General features: G+C 58.6%; 1 protein-coding gene across 5 annotated transcripts; it reads right to left on the bottom strand.

The window, feature by feature from the left end:
* Positions 1–1,603: 1,603 nt before the first annotated feature.
* On the bottom strand, positions 1,604–17,842 carry TTYH1 (tweety family member 1). Of its 5 annotated transcripts, XM_074369104.1 has the most exons (14): positions 17,514–17,791; positions 14,296–14,474; positions 12,265–12,376; positions 11,206–11,426; positions 8,311–8,406; positions 6,935–7,007; positions 6,523–6,598; positions 5,934–5,989; positions 5,669–5,761; positions 5,403–5,495; positions 2,432–2,574; positions 2,263–2,308; positions 2,063–2,143; positions 1,604–1,942 (listed from the first exon to the last, which is right to left on the bottom strand). In XM_074369104.1, exons 1-13 carry the CDS (start codon positions 17,637–17,639, stop codon positions 2,105–2,107), a joined length of 1,353 nt encoding a protein of 450 aa, XP_074225205.1. In that variant the 5' UTR covers positions 17,640–17,791; the 3' UTR covers positions 1,604–1,942; positions 2,063–2,104. The 5 variants fall into 5 exon arrangements, with proteins under 5 accessions (XP_074225205.1, XP_074225204.1, XP_074225206.1 ...); XM_074369103.1 differs by lacking the exon at positions 2,263–2,308 and having other exon boundaries at positions 17,514–17,830; XM_074369105.1 differs by lacking the exons at positions 2,263–2,308; positions 5,934–5,989 and having other exon boundaries at positions 17,514–17,842.
* Positions 17,843–19,540: the final 1,698 nt, after the last annotated feature.

Raw genomic sequence — 19,540 nt, 5'->3', positions numbered from 1 at the left:
ACGTGGTTTCCATTCCACAGAGCACACCTTCCCTCAGGAGCCTGCACAGCCCTGGGAAGCAGTTTCTGCAGAGGACTGGCTGAACGTTCACACAGGCAGGGAGACGGTTTGTAAGTAACCACACGCCAGGTCAGGCCAGGCTTTGCCATCCAGTGAGTTAGGGGAAGAATTCAGGTCTAACAGAGTTCTTTGGATTTTGGAATTGCTGTCTTTGACGCCCCTCTGATGGATGTCAAAGATGGCAGGCATGGTCCAACAAGTCCAGCGACCACCCGCGTCCATCTGGTAGTCAGGAACACGCCTGGGCCCTTAGCCCCGGCCCCTCTGCATTCGTCCACTCGGCTACCATTGTCTGTCACCCCCGCCTCAAATCTCTCCTCTCTCAGGTTTTCTCCTGAAAGTCCAAACCCAGCCGGGAGCTGCCGGGCTCCAGGGGGCCCCGCTGCTCGGAGATTTATTGGGCTTTTCCTTCTGCGAACTTGTTTCCAGAGGTCGGCCCATCCGAGTATTGCTGCAGCCACAGATGGAGTCCCCAGAGTAGGAATGTCGGTCAGAGGGTCTACACAGCTTGGATTTAACACACATGAGCAGATTATTTTTTCATAGGATTGCAGTTCATAGCCTCGGGGGCAGTGTGTGAATTGTCCCTCCACATCCTCGCCAGCAGAGAATATTAGCATGCCTTTAATTTTTTTGATAACTGGGAATATTAGCAACTCCCTTAATTTTTTTTTTTTTTTGATGGAAGAAAAGAAGAGTTTCTGGCTGTTTCAAAGTACACTTCCTAATTATTTGAGTTTGAGTGCCTTTTGGTCTGTCCGCTGGCACTGGGGTTTTCATTCATTGAATGTTCATCTTAGTGTCTTGTTTTTGAATAGGGCTGTCTCTTTCTTATTTGTGGAAGCTTTGTAGATGATACATACATGTTAATTACCTGTTTCTTTACACTATGTATTTTTAAAAAAACAATTTCCCCCAGACTATCAATTTGCCTCTTGACTTTATGGTAATTTTTTCATTCCACAATTTGCCAAATAAGGTATCTTTCCTTTGTCTTTAGGCTATCTTGCTTAAAATCCTTTCCTTCCAACATGTATGGTATACAACATACAAAAGTCTCCTTTCTCTTGAAATACCTGTCCCCTTACCTGTCTACATTTAGATTTTTCACCCATATCGTACGTAGACTGTCTTCTTCCAGATGGAGAGCTAATCATGTCAGCATTGCTTTGGAACTGGTCCTTTTCACCCTGACTTTAAGTCTGTCTTCTGTCACTCACAAACACACACACACACACACACACACACACACACACACACACACACAGATCTATTTCTAGGCTGTCTCTTCTGTTTCAGGGATAGCTGTCTCTTCCAGCGTCAGGACACGTGTGCTGCTTTTAGATTGGGGAGAGGGGGTGGTGAAGGGGATTTTTTCTTTTTTTAAGAGCAATCCTTCTTAACTGCTGCAGAGCCCAGACAAGAGCAGAAATACCTGGCAGCCAGGAGGCCAGGGTGGGAGCAGAGGTGAAGGGGTCTCTGCCTCCCAACCACGAGGCCAGACCTGGGAAGGGAAAAAAGAAGGACCCAGCTGCTTGTAAAATAAAGTTTTCCCTTTTATTTCAAATCAACCCATTCCCAAGTTGGTGCCGCACATGGAGATCGGGGCCCTAAGCCAACTGGGGCATGGCGGACGGGGCAGTCACATCCCTTCAGGGGACGTGGCTGGTGGCCAGGGGTGAGGGGATGCAGGGGCTGGCTGTGTGCCCCCTCCCTGGCCAGCCTCGGGCCCTGGCCTGCCCCCTCAGCATACTTCCAGGGCCAAGGAGACGCAGAGGGGGCAGGGCGGAGAGACAGTCCTGTTTAAGGTGTCCATGGCCAGGGTGCTGTTAGTGGTGGGAGCCCTGGTCAGTGGGGTCTTCTCCAGCAGCCGAGGAAGGAACTGAGGAGAGAGGCAGAGGCAGGACCAGATGGAGGCAGGAGGGCCGCCAGGGAGCCCAGTGGAAGGGAGAGGAGAGCAGAGGCCAGCTCTGGGAGCTGGGGCGCCACTCCGGATGCTCACCTGAGATGGGGAACAGGCTCCAGCCTGGCCTGGAGGAGGGGCTCAGATAGATGACTGCCACTGCACGAAGCGCTTGGATTCCTGCAGGAAGATTTGGGGCGGGAGGAGGGCATGAGGCGGGAATCTTGCTTTGCAGTGCAGACCCCCAGCCTCAGGGGTCCAGCCCCAGCCCCTCCTCCCGCAGACCCAGAGTCCAGTACCTGAGGGTTGAAAGGGTCGTCATCATCTGTGTCATCGTAGTCGTCACTGGGGTGTGACGGGGGAGTGGCAGAGAGGCAGGATGGGGTAGCCATCAGGAGGCTGCCCCCCAACAGTGGCTGGAGGGTTGTCCCCTCCCACCCCTGTCCCAGGACCCCCCCCCTTCCTGACCTGGGTGGGAAGAGGGCCCAGGCTCGGGGCAGGCTGCAGAGGGCGGCGGCCAGGGCCCCCGCGGATAGGAGGGAGAAGAGCAGCAGGAAGAGCAGGCCCTCCAGGGCGTCCTCGCACAGGCCCCGCAGGGCCGCGCCGTAATCCTGGGGGGGGGGGGCGGGCGGGTGGGGAGGGCGTCAGCGGGCAATGCACATCTGGCTGTGCAACGCTGAACAAGACACTCTGCCTCTCTGTGCCTCAGTTTCCTCCCCTGTCATCTGTGCTCAGCACAGGGCCTGGCCCACAGGAAGCTCAGCGCACAGCAGGGGCTGTGGTCGCTGTCCTCAGCACACCCTACAGCAGGAACCCACACCCAGCCATCACAGCAGCTCAGCCTGGATCCAGTGCCCGGCTTCCCAGTCTGAACATGACTGATGCTGGGACGAGATCACGTGTGGGTGGGGGCACCCTGTGCACTGCAGGAAATTGAACAGCATCCCTGGTCTCCACCCAGTAGATGCTAGTAGCACCCCCTCCCCCAACTGTGACACCCAAACGTGTCTCCACACATTGCCAAAGACCCCCTGGGGCAAAATCACTGGCTTAGAGCAACACAGAGAACAAGGCTTAGAAGCACAATGGGCTTGGAACTGCACCCTGCATGGAAAGCACACTCAGTAGACGCCAGCTGGCATTACTGTCATCCCTGCAAATCAGCAGAACCACCGTTTCCCGGACGCTCAGCTCTGATTCATTCAGCATGGACTGGCCAGGGGCCTGCTCTCAGCCAGGCATTGTTCCAAGGACCAGGGAAACTTCAGTAACTGAGCCCCGGAAGGTCACTTCAGACAAGAATGAGCTGCTGAGAGAGGAGGTTCAGAAAGCAGTCCTGGGGCCCCCACAGCAGCGATGGCGCCAAAAGGACAGAGCGGGAATGCCAAGACGTTAATCTGCTGAGGGTTCACTGGAGGGTTTTAAGCAGAGGAGGAAGTTGATCAGACTGTGTGGAAAAGGCTCAGCGGGCTACTGGCTGCTGTGGGGAGGACAGAAGGCAGGGGACAGGGGAAAAGCTCTGTCCCTGCAGGGCCGCAGGCAAGGACCAGGGCCGCGGCGGTAACAGTATGAGCTGTGCTGGGGGTCCAGATGGGCCTCGGGAGAAGGGCCATCAGAACTTGTTGGAGGAGTGGTTGTGGAGGACAAGGACAGGAGGCAAAAAGGATATTCCTAGGTTTCTGGGGAGAGAGGAGGAGTGCCACTGACCCCCCTGGGGAGGGGTCTGTCAGAGCAACAGGGAGGTCCGCTTTGACCAGATCAGGCACATATACAATGTCTATCCTCCGAACAGCCCAGCAAGGCGGATATCAATTCTTCTCACACTGCTGCCTTTTCCAGTGGCTGAAAGTTAAAGCCCAGAGAGGGCAAGGCTCTTGCCCAGAGTCACACAGCCTGGAAGGGGCAGAGCTGGGATTGGAGCCAGGTCTGTCAGGCTACAAAGCCCACCTTCCTTCCACTTCATCCCTGACATCCTTCATCCTGATTTTAATCTACAGGGACCCGGAGGAGGAGGCCTAGACAGGGGAAACTGAGGCCCGAGGTTAAATGGTGCATCAGGGAGAGTAGAGACCTGACCCACACTCTGCCTTCCTTCCTTTCTTCCACAATGACTCTTGGGAACTGTAATCCAGCCCCACGTCTGCCTGGACCATAGAGAAATCGTGGGCCTCAGTCTGCCCTTGAATAAAGGAAGAGGATCCCCTTCAAGAGTGCCCTAGTTCTTCTCAGGTGGTCTCTGATTCTGAGTGTGGGTTCAGTGTCTGCGCCCCCCACCCCAGCCCCCTTGTCAGAGTGCCAGTTTCAGAAGCTCTGGGGGCAGTGGGAGCCACGGAAGGGTTGTGGACCCGCTCAGATCCTTGCTATGGGACAGATCGGTCCCTCTGGGTAGGACTGCCAGATCACACACACAATGCCCAATTAGATTTGAATATCAGATGCCCAACTAAAAAAAATGTTAGGACAAGTATCGCCCCCTTAGGTCATGGGACATACTTATAGTAAAGAGGTATGTGTTGTTTGCAGAACCTGGCAGCCCTAGTCTAGAGGCTGTGGGGGGACAGACCAGAAGAGGAAGGACGCATATCTCCTCCCCCAGGGGAGAGAGGGAGCCTGAGCCTTGAGGGAGGAGATTCAGGGTGATAAAGACATTCAGGAAGCAGAAGGGACAGGACTGGGTGACTGCCTGGCTGTGGGGGCTTGGGGTTCAAGGATGCTGTGTGAGGTGCAGCCTCCACGGTGTGCACAATCTTGGGTGACCTCACCTTCCAAGTCTGTTCGCTGGGGCAATACGAGGGGTTCCTCTTCGATAGCGCTACTAATGAGGGCTCAGGGAGCCGCCACCGGCGAAAGGCTGCAGAGAGCCCACAGAGAGCCCGCAGAGGCCTTGTGCACACGAGGGGTTACAAGGGGGCACTAGTTTTCTTTTCGACCCTCATGACCGCCCAGGAAAGCAGGCATTATCTTCCTCATTTCATAGGCGAGGAAAACCAAGATGCAGGGCATTCACCAAGCCAAGACTGGACCTAACCTTCGGGACACAAGACACTCTCTTGGGTGCCCCGCCTACGCCTGCCTTGGCGTGATCACAGCAGACGCGACACATGAGCTTTACAGGTATTCACCCCTGGAATCCTGGTTCTGTGAGTGAGGAAACTGAGGCACAGAGGAGTTAGTGACTTGCCTGAGGTCTGGCCCCCAGGCAGTCTTGCTCCAGAATTCAGTAAGCTGCGATGGAAGGAGGAGGGGGGAGGGAGGGAGGGAGGGAGGAGAGGGAAAGAAGGAATATGGATGCTAGATGGATAGACAGTGATAGAGAACAGATGATAAATGACAGAGATTTCTCGGGGGCAATGGGAGGAAGACTAGAGGGGTCTGAGAAGAGGAAGGTCTAGGCAGAAGCTTCCCTGGGAGAAGAATTTGGGGAGGAGGACGGGGTCACCTTGTGCAGGCCGCGACAGTGCAGCAGTGCCACCAACTGGTGGAAGTTTCCTTCTGTCACATTCATTGTCTCCTCCAAGGACAGCAGAGGCTTCTGCGGTGGGAGGGGCTTGTTATCCCAGTACCCTTCAAGCCCCGCCCCTCCCACAGCTTGCTCACCATGGCCCCGCCCACAACCAGACCCTTCTAAAGCCCCGCCCACAGCCACCGACCCGCCCCTTTCCGCGGGCCCCGCCCACAGGTCCTGTCCGCGTCCCGCCCACCGACCTGCGCAGAAGGGAACTGGGGGACAGCTTCTCGCTCCAAGCCCTGCAGCTGGGAATGGATGTTGGCCAGGGCTCGCTGGGACAGAGTCAGCCTCTGCAGGAAGACAGAGGAGGGAGGTGGACCTAGTGGTTGATGCCCCCACCCCACTCTCCTCCCTGGGGACACAGGACTGGGGCCCCTGGCACTTTCATCCTCCCCCAGGACCCCTAAATCTAGGCCCCAGCCCCACCCTCCTCCAACCGGTTCCCTTGCCCGCAGCCCTAACCTGTTGAAAGGGGTTGGAGACGGCCTGGTTGCAGAGGAAATAATAGTTCAGGATGTCTGAAGCGGCAGGGGAAGAGGGGAAGAGGGGGAGGCTGTGAGCCTGAGCCCTGGGGCCTCCCTGGGGAAAGATCGGAGTGTGCAGGACCCTGTCTTTCCACACTCAGGGCCAGGGGCCCCCTCAGCTCATGACCTTCCTGTGGTCCCAGTGGCCACACATTCTGTGTCTGGCAACCCTCCCAGCCCTAATCCCTTCTGCTCCAGCGACAGCCAAAAACACGCTGATCCGCACACTCTCAGGAAAGCTCTGCCTCTGCCATCCCCTCCCCCCCCCACCCCGGCCATGACTAAACTGTGCTTCCCCCAACTTTTCCCAAGTGGCCTCCTGTCTCTCAGGTCCATCTCCCACCCCCCAACCCTCTTCTGACTCCAGCATCTTTATCCCTCCCTCTTTTCCAGACCACTAGGGGATGTGCTGAGAGCTTCTGCAGAACTGGACAGGGCATGCCACCCCACCCCACTCCACCCCACCCCAGGCAGGACTGGGCAGAGAGGCCTGAGGCTCCAGGGCCTGCACTGGGCGATGTGATCACCTGAGCCCAGCCCGGTCTCCTCCTGGGTCAGGTTCAGGATGTAGGTGTCAGGACTGGAGCAGAAGTCGCTGAGGCCCTGAAAGGGGCAACAGGAAAGGGGGCTTAGAACAGAAACTGCCCCAATTCCACACTCCTACAGGATTCAGTGGCCCCCCCAGCCCCTCTTCCCTCAGACCCAGGGGTCCAGGCCCCCAGCCCCTCCTCCCTCAGACCCAGGGGTCCAGGTCTCCAGTTTCTAGCCTCTTAGAACCTAGGAAACTGACCCCAAACCTCAGAACCTGTGATCCTGGCCCCCAGGTCTTTCCTCTCAGGACCCAAGGCATTTAATCCCATCCTGCCTTAGGATCCAGGAGCTAGGGGCCTTCAGCCCCCTTGAGTCTTGGAGCTCTGGGGCCTGGCCCCTAACACTCACCACGGCTGTGGCTGCCTCCAGGCCCAGGGAGCCCCAGCTCAGGACAAGAACCAGGAGACTCATCACTGTCATCCTACAGACAGGGAGGAGGGATTGGAACAGGGGTCTGGGGTTCTTAATAGCCTATCTCGCCTCTTCCCTTCCTCCATCCCAAATCCTATCACCGCCCCACCCTCCCCACAACCAACCTCTGGAGCCAAGAGGATAACAATTAGGGGCAGAGAGGTCGTGGGGGCCGAGTTGTGGACCTGTGGTTGTTGACGTCAAACTGAACATCTGGCCCCGCTGGTGGGTAGGGGGTGGGGCGAGGCCGTGAGGGTGAGAAGGGCCCTGGGCTGGCAGGATCCAGCCCAGGTCGGCGCCCTACCCCTGCTCCAGGCTCTGGGGGGGGGGGGCAGCTGCCCACCTCTGAGCTCCGTTTCCCCCTGCTTTGAACTCTTCAGGGCTTGCTTGCTCCCAGGTTCACCCATGGCTTGGTCAGCCTCCCGCTCAGCCCAGACTCCTCCTCCCAGGAGCGGAGACAGCTCCAGGGCTGAAATCACCCCCAGTTTTTCTCTGGGGATGGGGTTTGCAAGGGGAGAGGACTCAGCATTGGAGGGCCCATGGAGGGCTGGACCTGACCTGCCAGCACAGGTCACCTTCTCTAAGCCTCAGGGGGACCTGGATGGGAAGGCACGAGGCCCTCCCACCCCAGGGAAGGTGTAGGGGTGGTGGCGGGCACCAGCGTGGCCCCAGGGCCAGGGAGAAGGCAAGGACTCTTCCAAGTGGGATAGGCTGGCCTGGGTGGAATCCCAGCTCCAGCACTTCCTGGCTGTGCAGCCCTGGGCAAGTGGCCCAACCTCTCTGAGCGCCAGTCTCCCTTTCTGTTAAACCAGGACAGGGCAATGGCCTCCTGCTAGCATTGGTGTGAGGGTTCCAGAAAAGCATCGGGCATATCAAGTGAGACTGTAAAGTAAACGTGTGGTCCTTGATTCCGCCATGCCACGTAAGGGCCGCGGGACCTCCGCCCCGGGCGCCTTCTGCCCCAGGGCTCTTATCTGCCAGAGGGGTGTCCGACAGGCATCTCCAGAGGGTGGTCTGGCCACTGAAGGGGTCAGTGAGCACCGCCATCCTCAGCACCAGCATTACTGCTATTGCTTTTCTAGGATTTTGGTGTGCTTCCTGCTGTGAGGATGGCCTATTTCCTGCCCCCACACGTCCTCGGCTGCTCTGGGTCTGATTTCTTTCTACGTGCTCAGGGGCCCAGCCCAGGAGGTTTGCAGGGCAAGGGATAAAACCAGCGTGAGCCTGGGAACAGTGCCGTGAGACTTCGTACCGCAACGTGTGCCTACGAGGATGGCAGGTGTGCCACCTCCAGGAAGGCCACCCAGACTTACACGATCACCAGCCACTTGCTCTGTTTTGCCAGGCCCAGGAGTGTGAAGAGGCAGACCAGGAGCTCCAGGAGCAGCAGGAGGACATAGGCTAGCCACCTGGGGAGGGGGTGACAGAGATGAGGCCGAAACAGCAAATCCAGCCTTTGGGAGCCCAGACTCCCAGATCAGGACTCGGCAGAGGGCGATGGCGCCGCCGCACTCTCTGTCTGGCCATGTGACCTCCTTGATGCCCAGTCTCCAAACCATGGCCAAGCTCATCTGTGAGATCGGTGCACCGGGAGGTGGGCCACTATGCCCATTTGGAGCACGGGTCCAGGTGCAGAGCATCTGTGACCATACCCTACTGGACCACGCGGGAGCCCTGTGACTGGCACATGATTTGGCCTCTCAGAGCCCCAGTCCCCCAGCCCCACCCTGGAGAGTGGAGGGACTTACTCCCGGGCAGGCACCCAGCATCACAGTGCACAACGGAAGGGCTCTGTGTGCGCAGGCAGACCGCCTGGGTGGCAATGCCAGCCCCTCCGCTTCCTGCCTGCCTTTGCCTCCTGTGCCTCGGCTTCCCCACCAGTAACTCGGGGAGAACAACAGTTCCTCCTTCCAATGGCTGTTGTGAGGTCGATGGGCAAGCACCGAGGGGAGGGCCAAGCCTGTGGATGCACTTAAATATCAGCTTGAGCACGAATCAGGGACTTTTACATCTTACTTAAGAATTCAGCCTTAGTTATCGGTCTGTTCACTCTGACTGGAGAGGAGGACGCACATGAGGCCACTGCACAGCGCCTGGCATGTAGTAACTCCTCAGTAAATAGCGCCATTCTCAATGGCCCCCACTTGTCAGAGTGTTAAAGGAACTGCCACCCTCCTCTGCAGCAGCCTCTGCTTGGACCCCCGTGGGGTTCACTGCCCCTCCTTTCCCAGACTCCTGGAGGGTCCGGCTCTCCTGGGAAGGGGAAGCTGGGCGCAGTGGCTCCAGCTGACCTCCAGGCCTTCACTCACACTTCCATCAGGAGCAGGTGGCACTTCTGTCCTAAGTCTCCATGACCTCCTGCATCAAAGCTCTGCCCCTGGGGACCCCAGTCTCCTTCCAGGAAACTGGTCACATTCCTTGAAGGACTCCCGAGTGCCAGGCACTGTCTTATGGGTGCATCCAGAAGATAATTCCTGGTGATTGTGGGTCTTCCTCCAGCCCACCTGGAAGGGAGCTGAGGCCCAGTGCTTGAATCCCTGGGTTTGGCACAACCCAGAACTTGGATTCACTGGGACCCAAACCTGTCTGATGGCCCACGGGAGTGTCCTTGCTGTGGACTGCTTCAGCCCTGGTCTGCCCCACCCTGGAGCACAGAATCCGGGACCCAGTCTTCCCCATCTCTGCCCCCAGGCCTGGTCGGCACCCTCAGGTGTCAGATGAACAAAGGAAATACTTCCTAGTGCATGATGCAATGAGGACTCCATCATGTTGGCTGCTGGGATGGATGGCTGTCCCTGACGTCTGTATAACTTATCCCCTCCCCTCCTTCAGATGTCACCTTCTCTATGTCACCTTCTTCCAGGATTACCTCCTACACCAAAAACTACCAGCCTCTGTCCCCAGACTATATCGCTGCGCCCCCACCCTGTTCCCCTCTCCTGCCTAATTTTCTCCAGAACTCTTGCCACTCACCCCCTTACAATGTTTTACCCATGCCTTTGTTTCTTAATGCCCCCCACCGCTGCAAGACAGGCAGGAATCACTGTCTGTTTTGTTCATTGCTCCGTCTTATGAAACCCACTATTTTTTTTTTTTTAGCAGAGGCTCTTTAATGGGCTTTGGTGGCCCAGCCCTGTACCCACAACTTCACTCCAGGGTCGGGGGGAGGGGTGTGGGGAAACACAGGAAAACAAAACCAGACTTGCGGGGTCAGGAGTGGCTTTTCAATTGGTGGTGGGGGGGCGGGAGGAATGGTCCTAGGGTCTTCGGAGGGCAGTGGGGACCTCAGCACTGGGGGCATAGCAGTTAGGGGATGCACCCTGGGGTCTGAGGGGTGAACCTCGGATGGACCCCAGGAACTGGTGGACGGACCCCGGGGGTCGGGGTGAACCACAACAGGTGGTGGTGGATGGACCCTGGGGGCCTGGGGGTGATCCCCAGCAGATGGTGGAGGACAGACTCCCAGGGCTGGAGGGTGGACGCCAGGACCTGGGGGATGCACCCCAGATCTAAAACCTACATTTTATAGACACCTGTAGAATGTGTGCCAGTCGCCGCTGTAAGTACTTAACAGATACTGACTTATCAGGGCCTCCACGATTCAGTGAGGGCAGCAGTACCCATTATTCCCATGGGGCACGGATGGGGACACGGAGGCCCAGAGCTGGCATGTAACCAGTGTCAGGTCACGTGGTGAGGGAGCGGCCGGCTGGCTTGAGCGCTCGTGCACCTGACAACGGGGGCGTCCTCTCTCTTGCTGGAAGGCGTACTGAATGAATACCTGTCAGATGGACCGCTGAGCGGGTGAACGAGTTAGGCTGGGAGCGAGCGGATGAAGGGCAAGAGTGAGCCGATGAATGGCTGAGTCAAGGAATGAATGAACGAGTGAATGAGTGAAGAAACCGAGGGAGGGAGGAAGTGTGTGCACGCGCGGGGGGCACGGGCCCCGAGGCCTGCCCCCCTGCAGCAGGGCTGCTCCTCCTCTTATCGTTGACCCTTAGAACAGAGAATCCTTTGCTGTGGGCTGTCCTGTGCCCTGCAGGATGTTCAGCTGGCATCTCTCGTCTCCACCCACCAGGTGCCAGTAGCACCACCCTCCCCCTCTGTTGTGACACCCAATGTCCCAGACATCACCCGATGTCCCCTGGGGGAATTATCACCCAGGCAGGGGATTCCTGCTGCCCCGGGCAGGAAGAGTGGTCACCCACCTGTACTCCTCCACAAAGGACACCTCTTCGGCCAATTGCAAGGGGCTCAGGGGCACTCCCCGCCAGAAGGCCAGCCCCTGGAGCTGCTGGGCCACGGCTTCTGCCTGTCGCCGAGCCCCGCGGGTGGCAGCCACCAGCTCTGTGCGTTGTGTGAGCACCTCCTCCAGGGTGGTCAGCTCTGTCCTCACAGCCTCGCCCAGCCTCTCCACCGTCTCCAGCACCTGGGCACAGGGGTGGGTCTGGAGTCAGGGGAGGGTGTTCTCTGGGGTACCAGGGTTTGGGGGACAGGGTTGTGAAACAGGAGTGAGCAGAGGCAGGTATCTGAGATCTGGGTGCTAGGGCATCTGAGGACTGAGGAAGAGAAGGAGGGGGCTCTGCGGTCCAGCTCATGCAGTCCTCTGGCTTCTAACAGAAGCGTGGGGAGGTCAGTGGCTTCAGCCCTGGGGATAGATTTTAGCCCCAGGACTGAGATTAAGTCTGGGATTCTAGGTCTGATGTTGACATCTGCCTTTCGGAGACTGGGGTCTCAAGTCTGGGTTCCATGGTCCAGGGGCTGCAACTGGATGTGAGGTCTGAGGTCAGGCTGAGTCTCAGCCCAGGGTCTGGAATCCTGGGGCTAGGGATCAGAGTGAGGCCTCTCATCCGAGTTCTGACTCTCAGTCTTGAGGTCTCTGGCCTTGTACTTGGGCCAAGGATCAGATCTCTGGGTCTGACCTGAGGGCAGGGGCTGAGGTCCCCTGTGTTTGGTCACTGAGTGGTTTGGGCTGTGAGCTGTGGTCCAGGGCTGGGGCTGCAAGTGTGTTTGGGGTCTAGGTTTGAGTCCCGAGGTCTAGATCTGGGTAAAGGTTTTGAGGGTGTCGTGTGTGATGCCCTGATTTGCAGTTAGGGTTGGGGGTTGAGTGTACAGTCTGAGGTCTGCAAGTTTAAACCTGACATTCTGAGTCTAGGGTCTTGGCTCTGAGTTTAGATCACATTTCCCTGAGAGGAGGCCATTTGCCCAGGTGTGGGGAACCTGTCTGGGTTGTGGATCTGGGGTCTGGCCAATGCCTGGCCCCTCACCAGGTGGTCAATGGCGGTGAGTGTGTGGTTGGCATGCTGCAGTGCAGAGCTGAGCTGGGACACCCCATCACTGGTCTCGCTGTTGCCATAGAAACCGATGCCAATGCCAGCGCTGAGAGGAGGAGGGAAGGGAAATCACAAGCGGTCCTGGGACCCGGGGGGCTGCCACCCCCCACCTCCTCACATACCCAGTGCAGTCTCCCATCCCATTGGCCCAGCCCATCGTGGGAAAGGAACGTCTACAGCCTGGCCCCCACCGGTTGCCAAGGTAACTGGGAAGGTCTCACTCCCCCGGCCCTGGACGTCATTGTGATGCTAATAGTGGGTGGAGTGGCGGAGGGGAGGGGGCCCCCAGATTTAACTCGCACCTCCCCAAAGCCGGATCCGGCCCCTGGAGGAGAAGTCCTCTCCCCTAGTGACTGCTGGCCCCAGGCCCATCCCCTGCATCCTCTCCCCAAGCATCCAGGGTCCTCAGTACCTGTCCTCTCAGAATCCAGCCATCCCCTCCCCCGCCTCCTGCAGGTTCCTAGGAGCGCAGGCTCCCAGCCACCGTCTCCTGGGGGACCCCGAACCTGGAGCTCCCAGCCTTCCCCCACCCCCGGGACCCAAGCGTCTGGACAGCTGGGAGGGAAACAAGGGAGTGCGGGCCGACTGGCCAGAAGCCGGGCACCCCCGCCCCTCCCCCTCGGTTGCCAGCACACAGAGCTCCATTGTGGGTTCTGAATACAGTCCCCCCACCACCCCCACGACTTCGCTTCGCAACTCGCTGTGTCCCTCCGCGGAGGGAGCCAAGGCTGGCCCGGGGCGGAGGGCTCCCGGACGCCCTCACGGTTCCCAGCCCCGGGGCTGCGCAGGCCCCCACCCCCAGCCCTGGGATCCGACGCCGGCCCCAGCGTCCCGGCCCATTGTTCACTGTGCTACAAAGCTGCCCTTGTCCCCAGGCCGCGGGGGCCGGCCGTGGCTCTCCCCCGCGGGGCCTTTGTCCACCTCCCCCGTCCGCCCCGACTCAGGAGAGCCTGAAGAGGAGGCGTCTCGGGTACAGGACTCCCCCCACCCCGCCCCGCTCCTTCCCACCCCTACCCCCAAACACACACGCTGCTGCCCCCTACGAAGTGGCCGGGGTGGCGGCATCAGCTTCCCAGACACCCCCCAGGTCAGGTCGGTCCGGGGCGGGTCCTCGGCACCGCGACCTGCCCCACGAGGTGGGTGCTACCCCAGCCAGGCTGGGGGCTGCGCTCAGAGCTGGCTCTCGGTAAATGGCGAGTCCTCACGTGCCCTGTTGCTCTCTCTCCTGAGGGTGTCCCAGAAGAAGGCCCTGGGCTCCCAGGGGTTTGTGGGTCTGACTCTCCACTCTGCCTGCCGCTGGGGCCACGTGGCCTGGAAAAGTTGCCCCTCCCTCTCCCTGAGCCTTCCTCTTTCAAGACTGGGTGTGACAGCTCCGAATCCAGCACGGTGACTGCGGGAAGGACTTAGACCGGCTCAGGTCTGCTCCTGGCTGGTCCCCTGTCTCCCTGACTGGGACACCAGCTCCAGGAGGGCAGGGACCAGGTCTGGCTTGGTTGGTAGCTCCTGGCACATAGTAGGTACTCAGGAAATAGTTGTTGAATGAATGAATGGATGAGTAACTGAATGACATCCCTAGCTGACATTTATGGAATACAGCCGTGAGCTAGGCACTGCACATTTCATTTAACCTCACCACGACTAGGAGGTGAGTGTGACTATGTTGCCCATTTTAGAGCCCTGGAAACTGAGGCCTGGAGGAACGCTATCGCTCCCCTACGTTGCAGTGCGATTCCACGGCAGAGCCACCAAACCCAGCTCTTAGCCTCCTACCCCACCGTGCCAGGCCAGCTGCCCTTGGGAAATTGCTTCTCTTGGAATGCAGTTTCTCCATCCATCAAATGGGAGCAATTCTCCCTGCCACGGGGCTGAAGTGGGGTTCTGGGACATCTGGGACACCACCAGGAAGACTGACAGAGAGCTTGGGGGGCCCTGCCCCACTTCCCGCCCATCCTGGGGCCCCGTTACCAGCTGACGAGAAGGGCAACAATGCAGCTCCAGGTGACACAGCCGCCCCCGGGGGGCAGGCTCTTGGCCCCGGGGGGCTCTGGGGGCCGGCAGCAGCAGAAGCGGATGAGGTAGACAGCAATGAAGATGAGGCTGAGGCCCAAGCCCAGGCCTGCCAAGGCCACCACCAGCAACAGGGCCTGGGGACAGGGTGATGTCAGGCCTCAGAGGGGCTCCCTGCGTCCTCCCTACATGGCTGGAGGTTCTGGGTCCAGGATCTCAGTGGAGGCGGAAGGCATCCCTGGCAGTGGGTGGGGGGTGGGGGTGGGGAGCCCAACCCATGGCCTTTAGGTTTGTGTGGAAAGCTGGCGTCCCCTCCCAGGCTGCAGCTGGGGCTTTGCAATTTGGGGCTGGAGGGAGCTTCCGACTAGGAGGCCCAAGTCTTGCATTCCACCTCTGCGCTGCCTTCCAAAAGCTATGTGACCTTTGACAGGGGTCCTCCCCTCTCTGAGCCCGGTTCCCTCCTCTCCAAAACCAGGTAGTTGGAATGAAGTACCTCCCAGGCCATGCTGAGACCTGGGCCCCAGAACTGCGTGGGGCTGGGGGGCTGCAGCCGGGGACACCTGTTCCTAGAGGTGTGTGTGAGGTGGGGGGGGCAGGCTTTGTCCTCCCCCCTCCTTGCTGGTCCTCCCCACTCACTGCTTGCTCACCCTCCCCTGATGCTGAGCTCTGCACACCCACCGCAGCATGAGTCTGCCACCCAGGGATTCAGGGGGAGGGGGCATCACAGCCTCCATGACAGTGTGTGTGTGTGTGTGCACACGTGCAACTCAGCGATGGGGACTGGGAGGCTGAGAGAGTGAAGACAGAGCAGGGGGAGGGAAGGAGGGGAAAGCAGGTGGGGGGAGAGGGGGGCAGGAATGCAGGAGGGAGAACTCACAGATAGGAAAGGAGAGAGACACGGACAGAGACAGAGACAGAACCAAAGGCCGGGGGGGGGGGGGACACAGGCAGGGAGGGGAAGCCTGTGTGTAGCTGGGAAAGCCTTGCAGAAAACAGGGCTCTCCACACAGTGGGATTTTACAGTGGACACTGTGTGGTCCTGTTCTCTGCACAGATGCCCAGAGTGGGCCAGGGGTTTACCTTCAGCCACACAGCATGTTAGGGGCAACAGTGAGAACGGAATCAGACCTCTGGCTGGACTCACTAACGCTGTTTCCCGTAACCACAGTGTCTGCTTTGTCCTCACGCGGGGGTGTGCGTGACGCGTGTGTAGGTGAGTGTCTGTGGGTATAAGAGCGCCTGTACCTGCAGGTGTGAGAGTGATCTGTGTGCATTTGTGTGGTTCTGGGCATGATTCCTTGAGTCTGTGTGTGGTCTCTAGGGGTGTGTGTGTGTTTGAAAGAGATAGTGTGTGAATGTGAGTGTGTGAATGTGAACATACACGTGTGTCAGTGTATGTGTGTGAATGGGAGTGCAAGAACATGTGTATGTGACGGTGAGGGTGCATGTACATGTGCCCGTGAGTGTATATGTGTGTGTGTTTGAGCGTGTATGTATGAGATAGTGTGGGAACGTGTGGATGTGAACATATGCATGTGTGCATGTGAGTGATGTATGTGTGCATGGATGTGTGTCAGTGTGAGAGTGCAAGCACATGTGTATATGTGAGTGTGGGTGTGGGTGTCTGTGTGTGAGTGTATACATGTGAGTGTGAGTGTGTGTGTGTATGGGTGAGCGTGAATATATGGGTATATATGTGTGCACATGTGAGTGTGTATATGTAAGTATGTGTGAAAATGTGTATCGGTTGTGTGTAAGTGTATCACCCCCAGCGTGGTGGCACCCAGTCCAGGATTCTTTTCCCAGCTGTCGCCCTAGAGGTGGGCTCCCTAGGGGACAATGTTCCTTCCTGGGGTGTGTGCCCTGTGCCCGTATGTCCTAGTGCTGTCACCCAGACTGTCAACAGGGCAGAGTGAGCCTCCCTGAGTGCCTCCGGTGGTGGCTGGTGCTGGGACCTCGCATGTGGCTGTGTGGGCATCCGCGTGGGAAGGTCTCATTGGCAGTGAGCAGGTGTCCGTGGACCAGTGCTGGAGGCTGGGATTGTGTAACTGGGAGGCTGTGGGCGAGGGGACGGCAGTCCCCGTTTGGTGGGGAGAGGGTGGCGTGGAGTAGGCAGGGAGGAGCTGCTTATGGCTGGCACAGCCCAGCCGTGACCCAAATAGCTCAGAACACAGCAAACATCCCCCCCTCTGCTTTCCTGGGACCCCCCCTCCCTCATTCTAAGCTTGCCAGTCCCCGGCCCCCTGTCCCGGGAGATCCCCAGGACAGATCCGAGGGGGTTTAGAACTTAACAGGCAGGGCCCAGGACCCCTCCTGGGGCTTTGCCATCCTCCCTCCACCCCCCACCCCATCCCCAGCTCAGCCAAGCCTTGCTCATTAATCTCAAAGTCAAGGACTTGAATTAAACTGGGTCAGGGGACAGTCCTTTCGCCCCTTTTGGAGCTGACCCAGGCTGGGCCCCCTTCCCCAGGGACCCTGGTTTCCCTAAGGGTCCCACCCATCCCCACCCTCTGGCCCCAATTCTGTCATCCTCCAGTCCCCAAACTGAACCTTAACCCCATCCCCCACACCCTCCCAGCGCCCAGACCACCTCTTCCGTCCTGGGACAGGCTGGAAGTGTCCTCTTCCTACATCTCCACCTGGTTTTCCCAGCCCCAAGACCCCCCAGCCCCTTCCCTGTTCCAGATCTCGACCCCGTCCCAGAACCGGGCATCCCCCAGCCCTTTCCCTCTCCACCATCTCAGCTCCTCACTCTCCTGGGTCCCGCCTTAACTGGGACGTATTTAAAGAGGCTGTCCTGATCCTAGGAGGGAAGGGGTCATCTTTTAGGACACGGAGGATGGACCTATCCCCCTGATGACCCTGGAGGATAGCTTCCCAGGCAGCTCCTAGGGACCTGGGAATCCGAGGGCCCCCAGTCCCCTCCCTCCGCTGGGACTCAGGGGTCCAGGCCCCAGCCCTCCCTTATTTAAGGAGCTAGGGGGTCTGGTTTTCCAGCGCCTGTCCCGGGGGAACCTCCCGGTAGGGGAACGCCAGCTCCTGCTCCCTCAGATACCCCGAAGTCCGGCCCGGCTCCCACCCCCAGAGAACACAGGAATCTGCCACCTAGCCCTCTTCTCCCGCGGGACCCAGAAGCTCTGGTCCCCCGCCCCCCCGGACCCCGTGCCCGCTCGCACCTGCTGGTATTCTTGTTCTTGGGGCGCGAAGCCGCTGGGCACCGGGCGGAGCTGGAAGTCGGCGCGGGGCAGCTGGTGGAGCAGATGCACCCAAGCTGAGGGTCGGTAGCCCGGGGGCGCCCCCATGGCCCCCGGGGGAGGCGCAGCAGGGCCGACGCCGGGGCTGCGGGAGCCTCGGTAGCGGAGCGGGGCGCGGGCGGAGCGGGGTCTGGCGGGGCTCAGGGGAGCGAGCAGGGGGGAGGGAGGGGGTGGGGGGCGGAGACTGGGGGAGGAGTGGGGAGGCGCGGGCCGGGCGGCGGGGACGGTGCTGCCCCTGGCGGTCGCGGGAGGGACTGCGACACGGGGAGTCGGTCCCCGCGCACCGCCCCTCCGGCGGCGGCGCCCACCTGCCGCCTGCCCGCGCAGGTACCGCGCTGCTCCCTCGGAGGCCGCGACAGAGCCCGGCTGAACAGCGACCGCCAGTGCAAGGCCGCTCCAACTGTTACATAGTTCTACAGCGCAGCGATGCCTTTATCTTTAGGAAGAACCTTCAAGCCTGTGCAAAGGTCACTAGCATTTGCACAACATTTAAAAAATAATAGTCAGTTACAAATAATAGTCAGTTGCATCAATGAAAACCCTTCACTTCTGTGTGTAAGCCTCATCTCACCTGTAAAGGATGCCTCCGTTTGGGTAAAAGTCTTCTCCCACTTAAAAGTATCTGTATGAGGACACAGCTTCTACACACAAGCCTTCCTATGTGCATAGACCACTGCAGAACATATACCTGCGTATCTGTGCACGGACCCCGCCCGCCTCGCTCATCTGTTTAGGGACCTCTCCCATCTTTACAAGGAGGCCTCGCATGTGTTAAAGAAGCTCTCTAAACTTCAGTGTGTTACTTCAGTATATACTAGGATCCTCTGCCTCCTTGTCATTCACTTTACCGTTTATGAAGTATTTTTCCAGCCGCTGTCCTCTGCTGAGTCTCACAGGAACCCACTGATGCCACACCGATATAGGGGGAAGTAGCGGGGACCTGGCACTTCGACGTCACCACCTAGCCAGTCCCTGCTGAAGTTAAAGCCAAGGTTCCTAGGAATCTGCTCCAAGGGTTCCCCCACCCCTGAGGAGCAGGGCTAGGCCTTGCCACTGGGGGTCTCCACACATGGCCTACCCTGGGCGGGGGATGAAATAGGCAGGAGGAAGAAAGGGGAGGCAGTGCTCCACCGTCCCATTCCAGTATTTTCCTCCAGATTGGCAAGAAAGGGCTGGTGGCTAGTTTCCCATCTCCTTACTAGGGAGAAAAATAATGATGGTGGCGGCCCTAGGGATCATGACGATGATTATGGTGATGCTGATGGTGGTTATGTTGACGGTGATGATGATGGTGATGGTGAGGATGGTGATTTTGATGATGTTGATGGTAAAGATGGTCATGTTGGTCATGATGGTGATGACAACGAAGGTGAGGATGGTGAGGAGGAAGATGGCAATGATGAGGATGCTGATGGTAGTGGTGTTGATGACGACAAGGCAGGGGAGAGTGAACTCAGCTGCCCCTGTGACTCACACACATGCGCACACACACAGCCATCATCCCTGCCCTAGGTTTCCTCTAGCCCACATCCCATTCTGGCTGAGTCACGTCCTCCACCATCCCCAACCAGACGGGCTACATGGGACCTGGAGATGAGGAACATTTCAAGATGAGCAGCCATGAGCCTTGCTAAGTGACGTCAGGTAAGCAATTTCCCATCTTGGAATCTCTGCTTCCCTATCTGTAAAACGAGGGGAGAGAAGGTGGATTAAGCTGTCCTAAAAGCCCTGGGGTGGATAATCCCTTACATCACGTGCACAGCCAGTGTCTGTGAACTAGCAGGACTTGCTAAGGGGGGAGAATTCCAAATGCCACGTGGATGGGAGATGCTCTGAGGTGCTCACCATGACCCTACTACTCAAGAATACTCAGTGGCTCCCTATTGCCTATGGGATCAAGTCAGACCCTCTCAGTCTTGTCCTTATGCCTGCTGCCACCTGGCCTTGTG

The sequence above is a fragment of the Camelus bactrianus genome, chromosome 9, assembly GCF_048773025.1.
Source record: "Camelus bactrianus isolate YW-2024 breed Bactrian camel chromosome 9, ASM4877302v1, whole genome shotgun sequence".
In the NCBI taxonomy this organism is placed as follows: domain Eukaryota; kingdom Metazoa; phylum Chordata; class Mammalia; order Artiodactyla; family Camelidae; genus Camelus; species Camelus bactrianus.
The sequence above is the reverse complement of the archived record's forward strand: the minus strand, read 5'-3'. Positions and strand labels throughout refer to the sequence as shown.

Excerpts from the sequence above, each read along its gene's own strand:
- TTYH1 (XM_074369103.1), bottom strand. The coding sequence starts at position 17,639 with ATGGGGGCGCCCCCGGGCTACCGACCCTCAGCTTGGGTGCATCTGCTC. Across the intron at positions 12,377-14,295 it reads GTTGCCCTTCTCGTCAGCTG|CGCTGGCATTGGCATCGGTT; the intron begins GTAACGGGGCCC and ends TCCTCCTCTCAG. Across the intron at positions 5,990-6,522 it reads GGAGACCGGGCTGGGCTCAG|ACATCCTGAACTATTATTTC; the intron begins GTGATCACATCG and ends CTGCCGCTTCAG.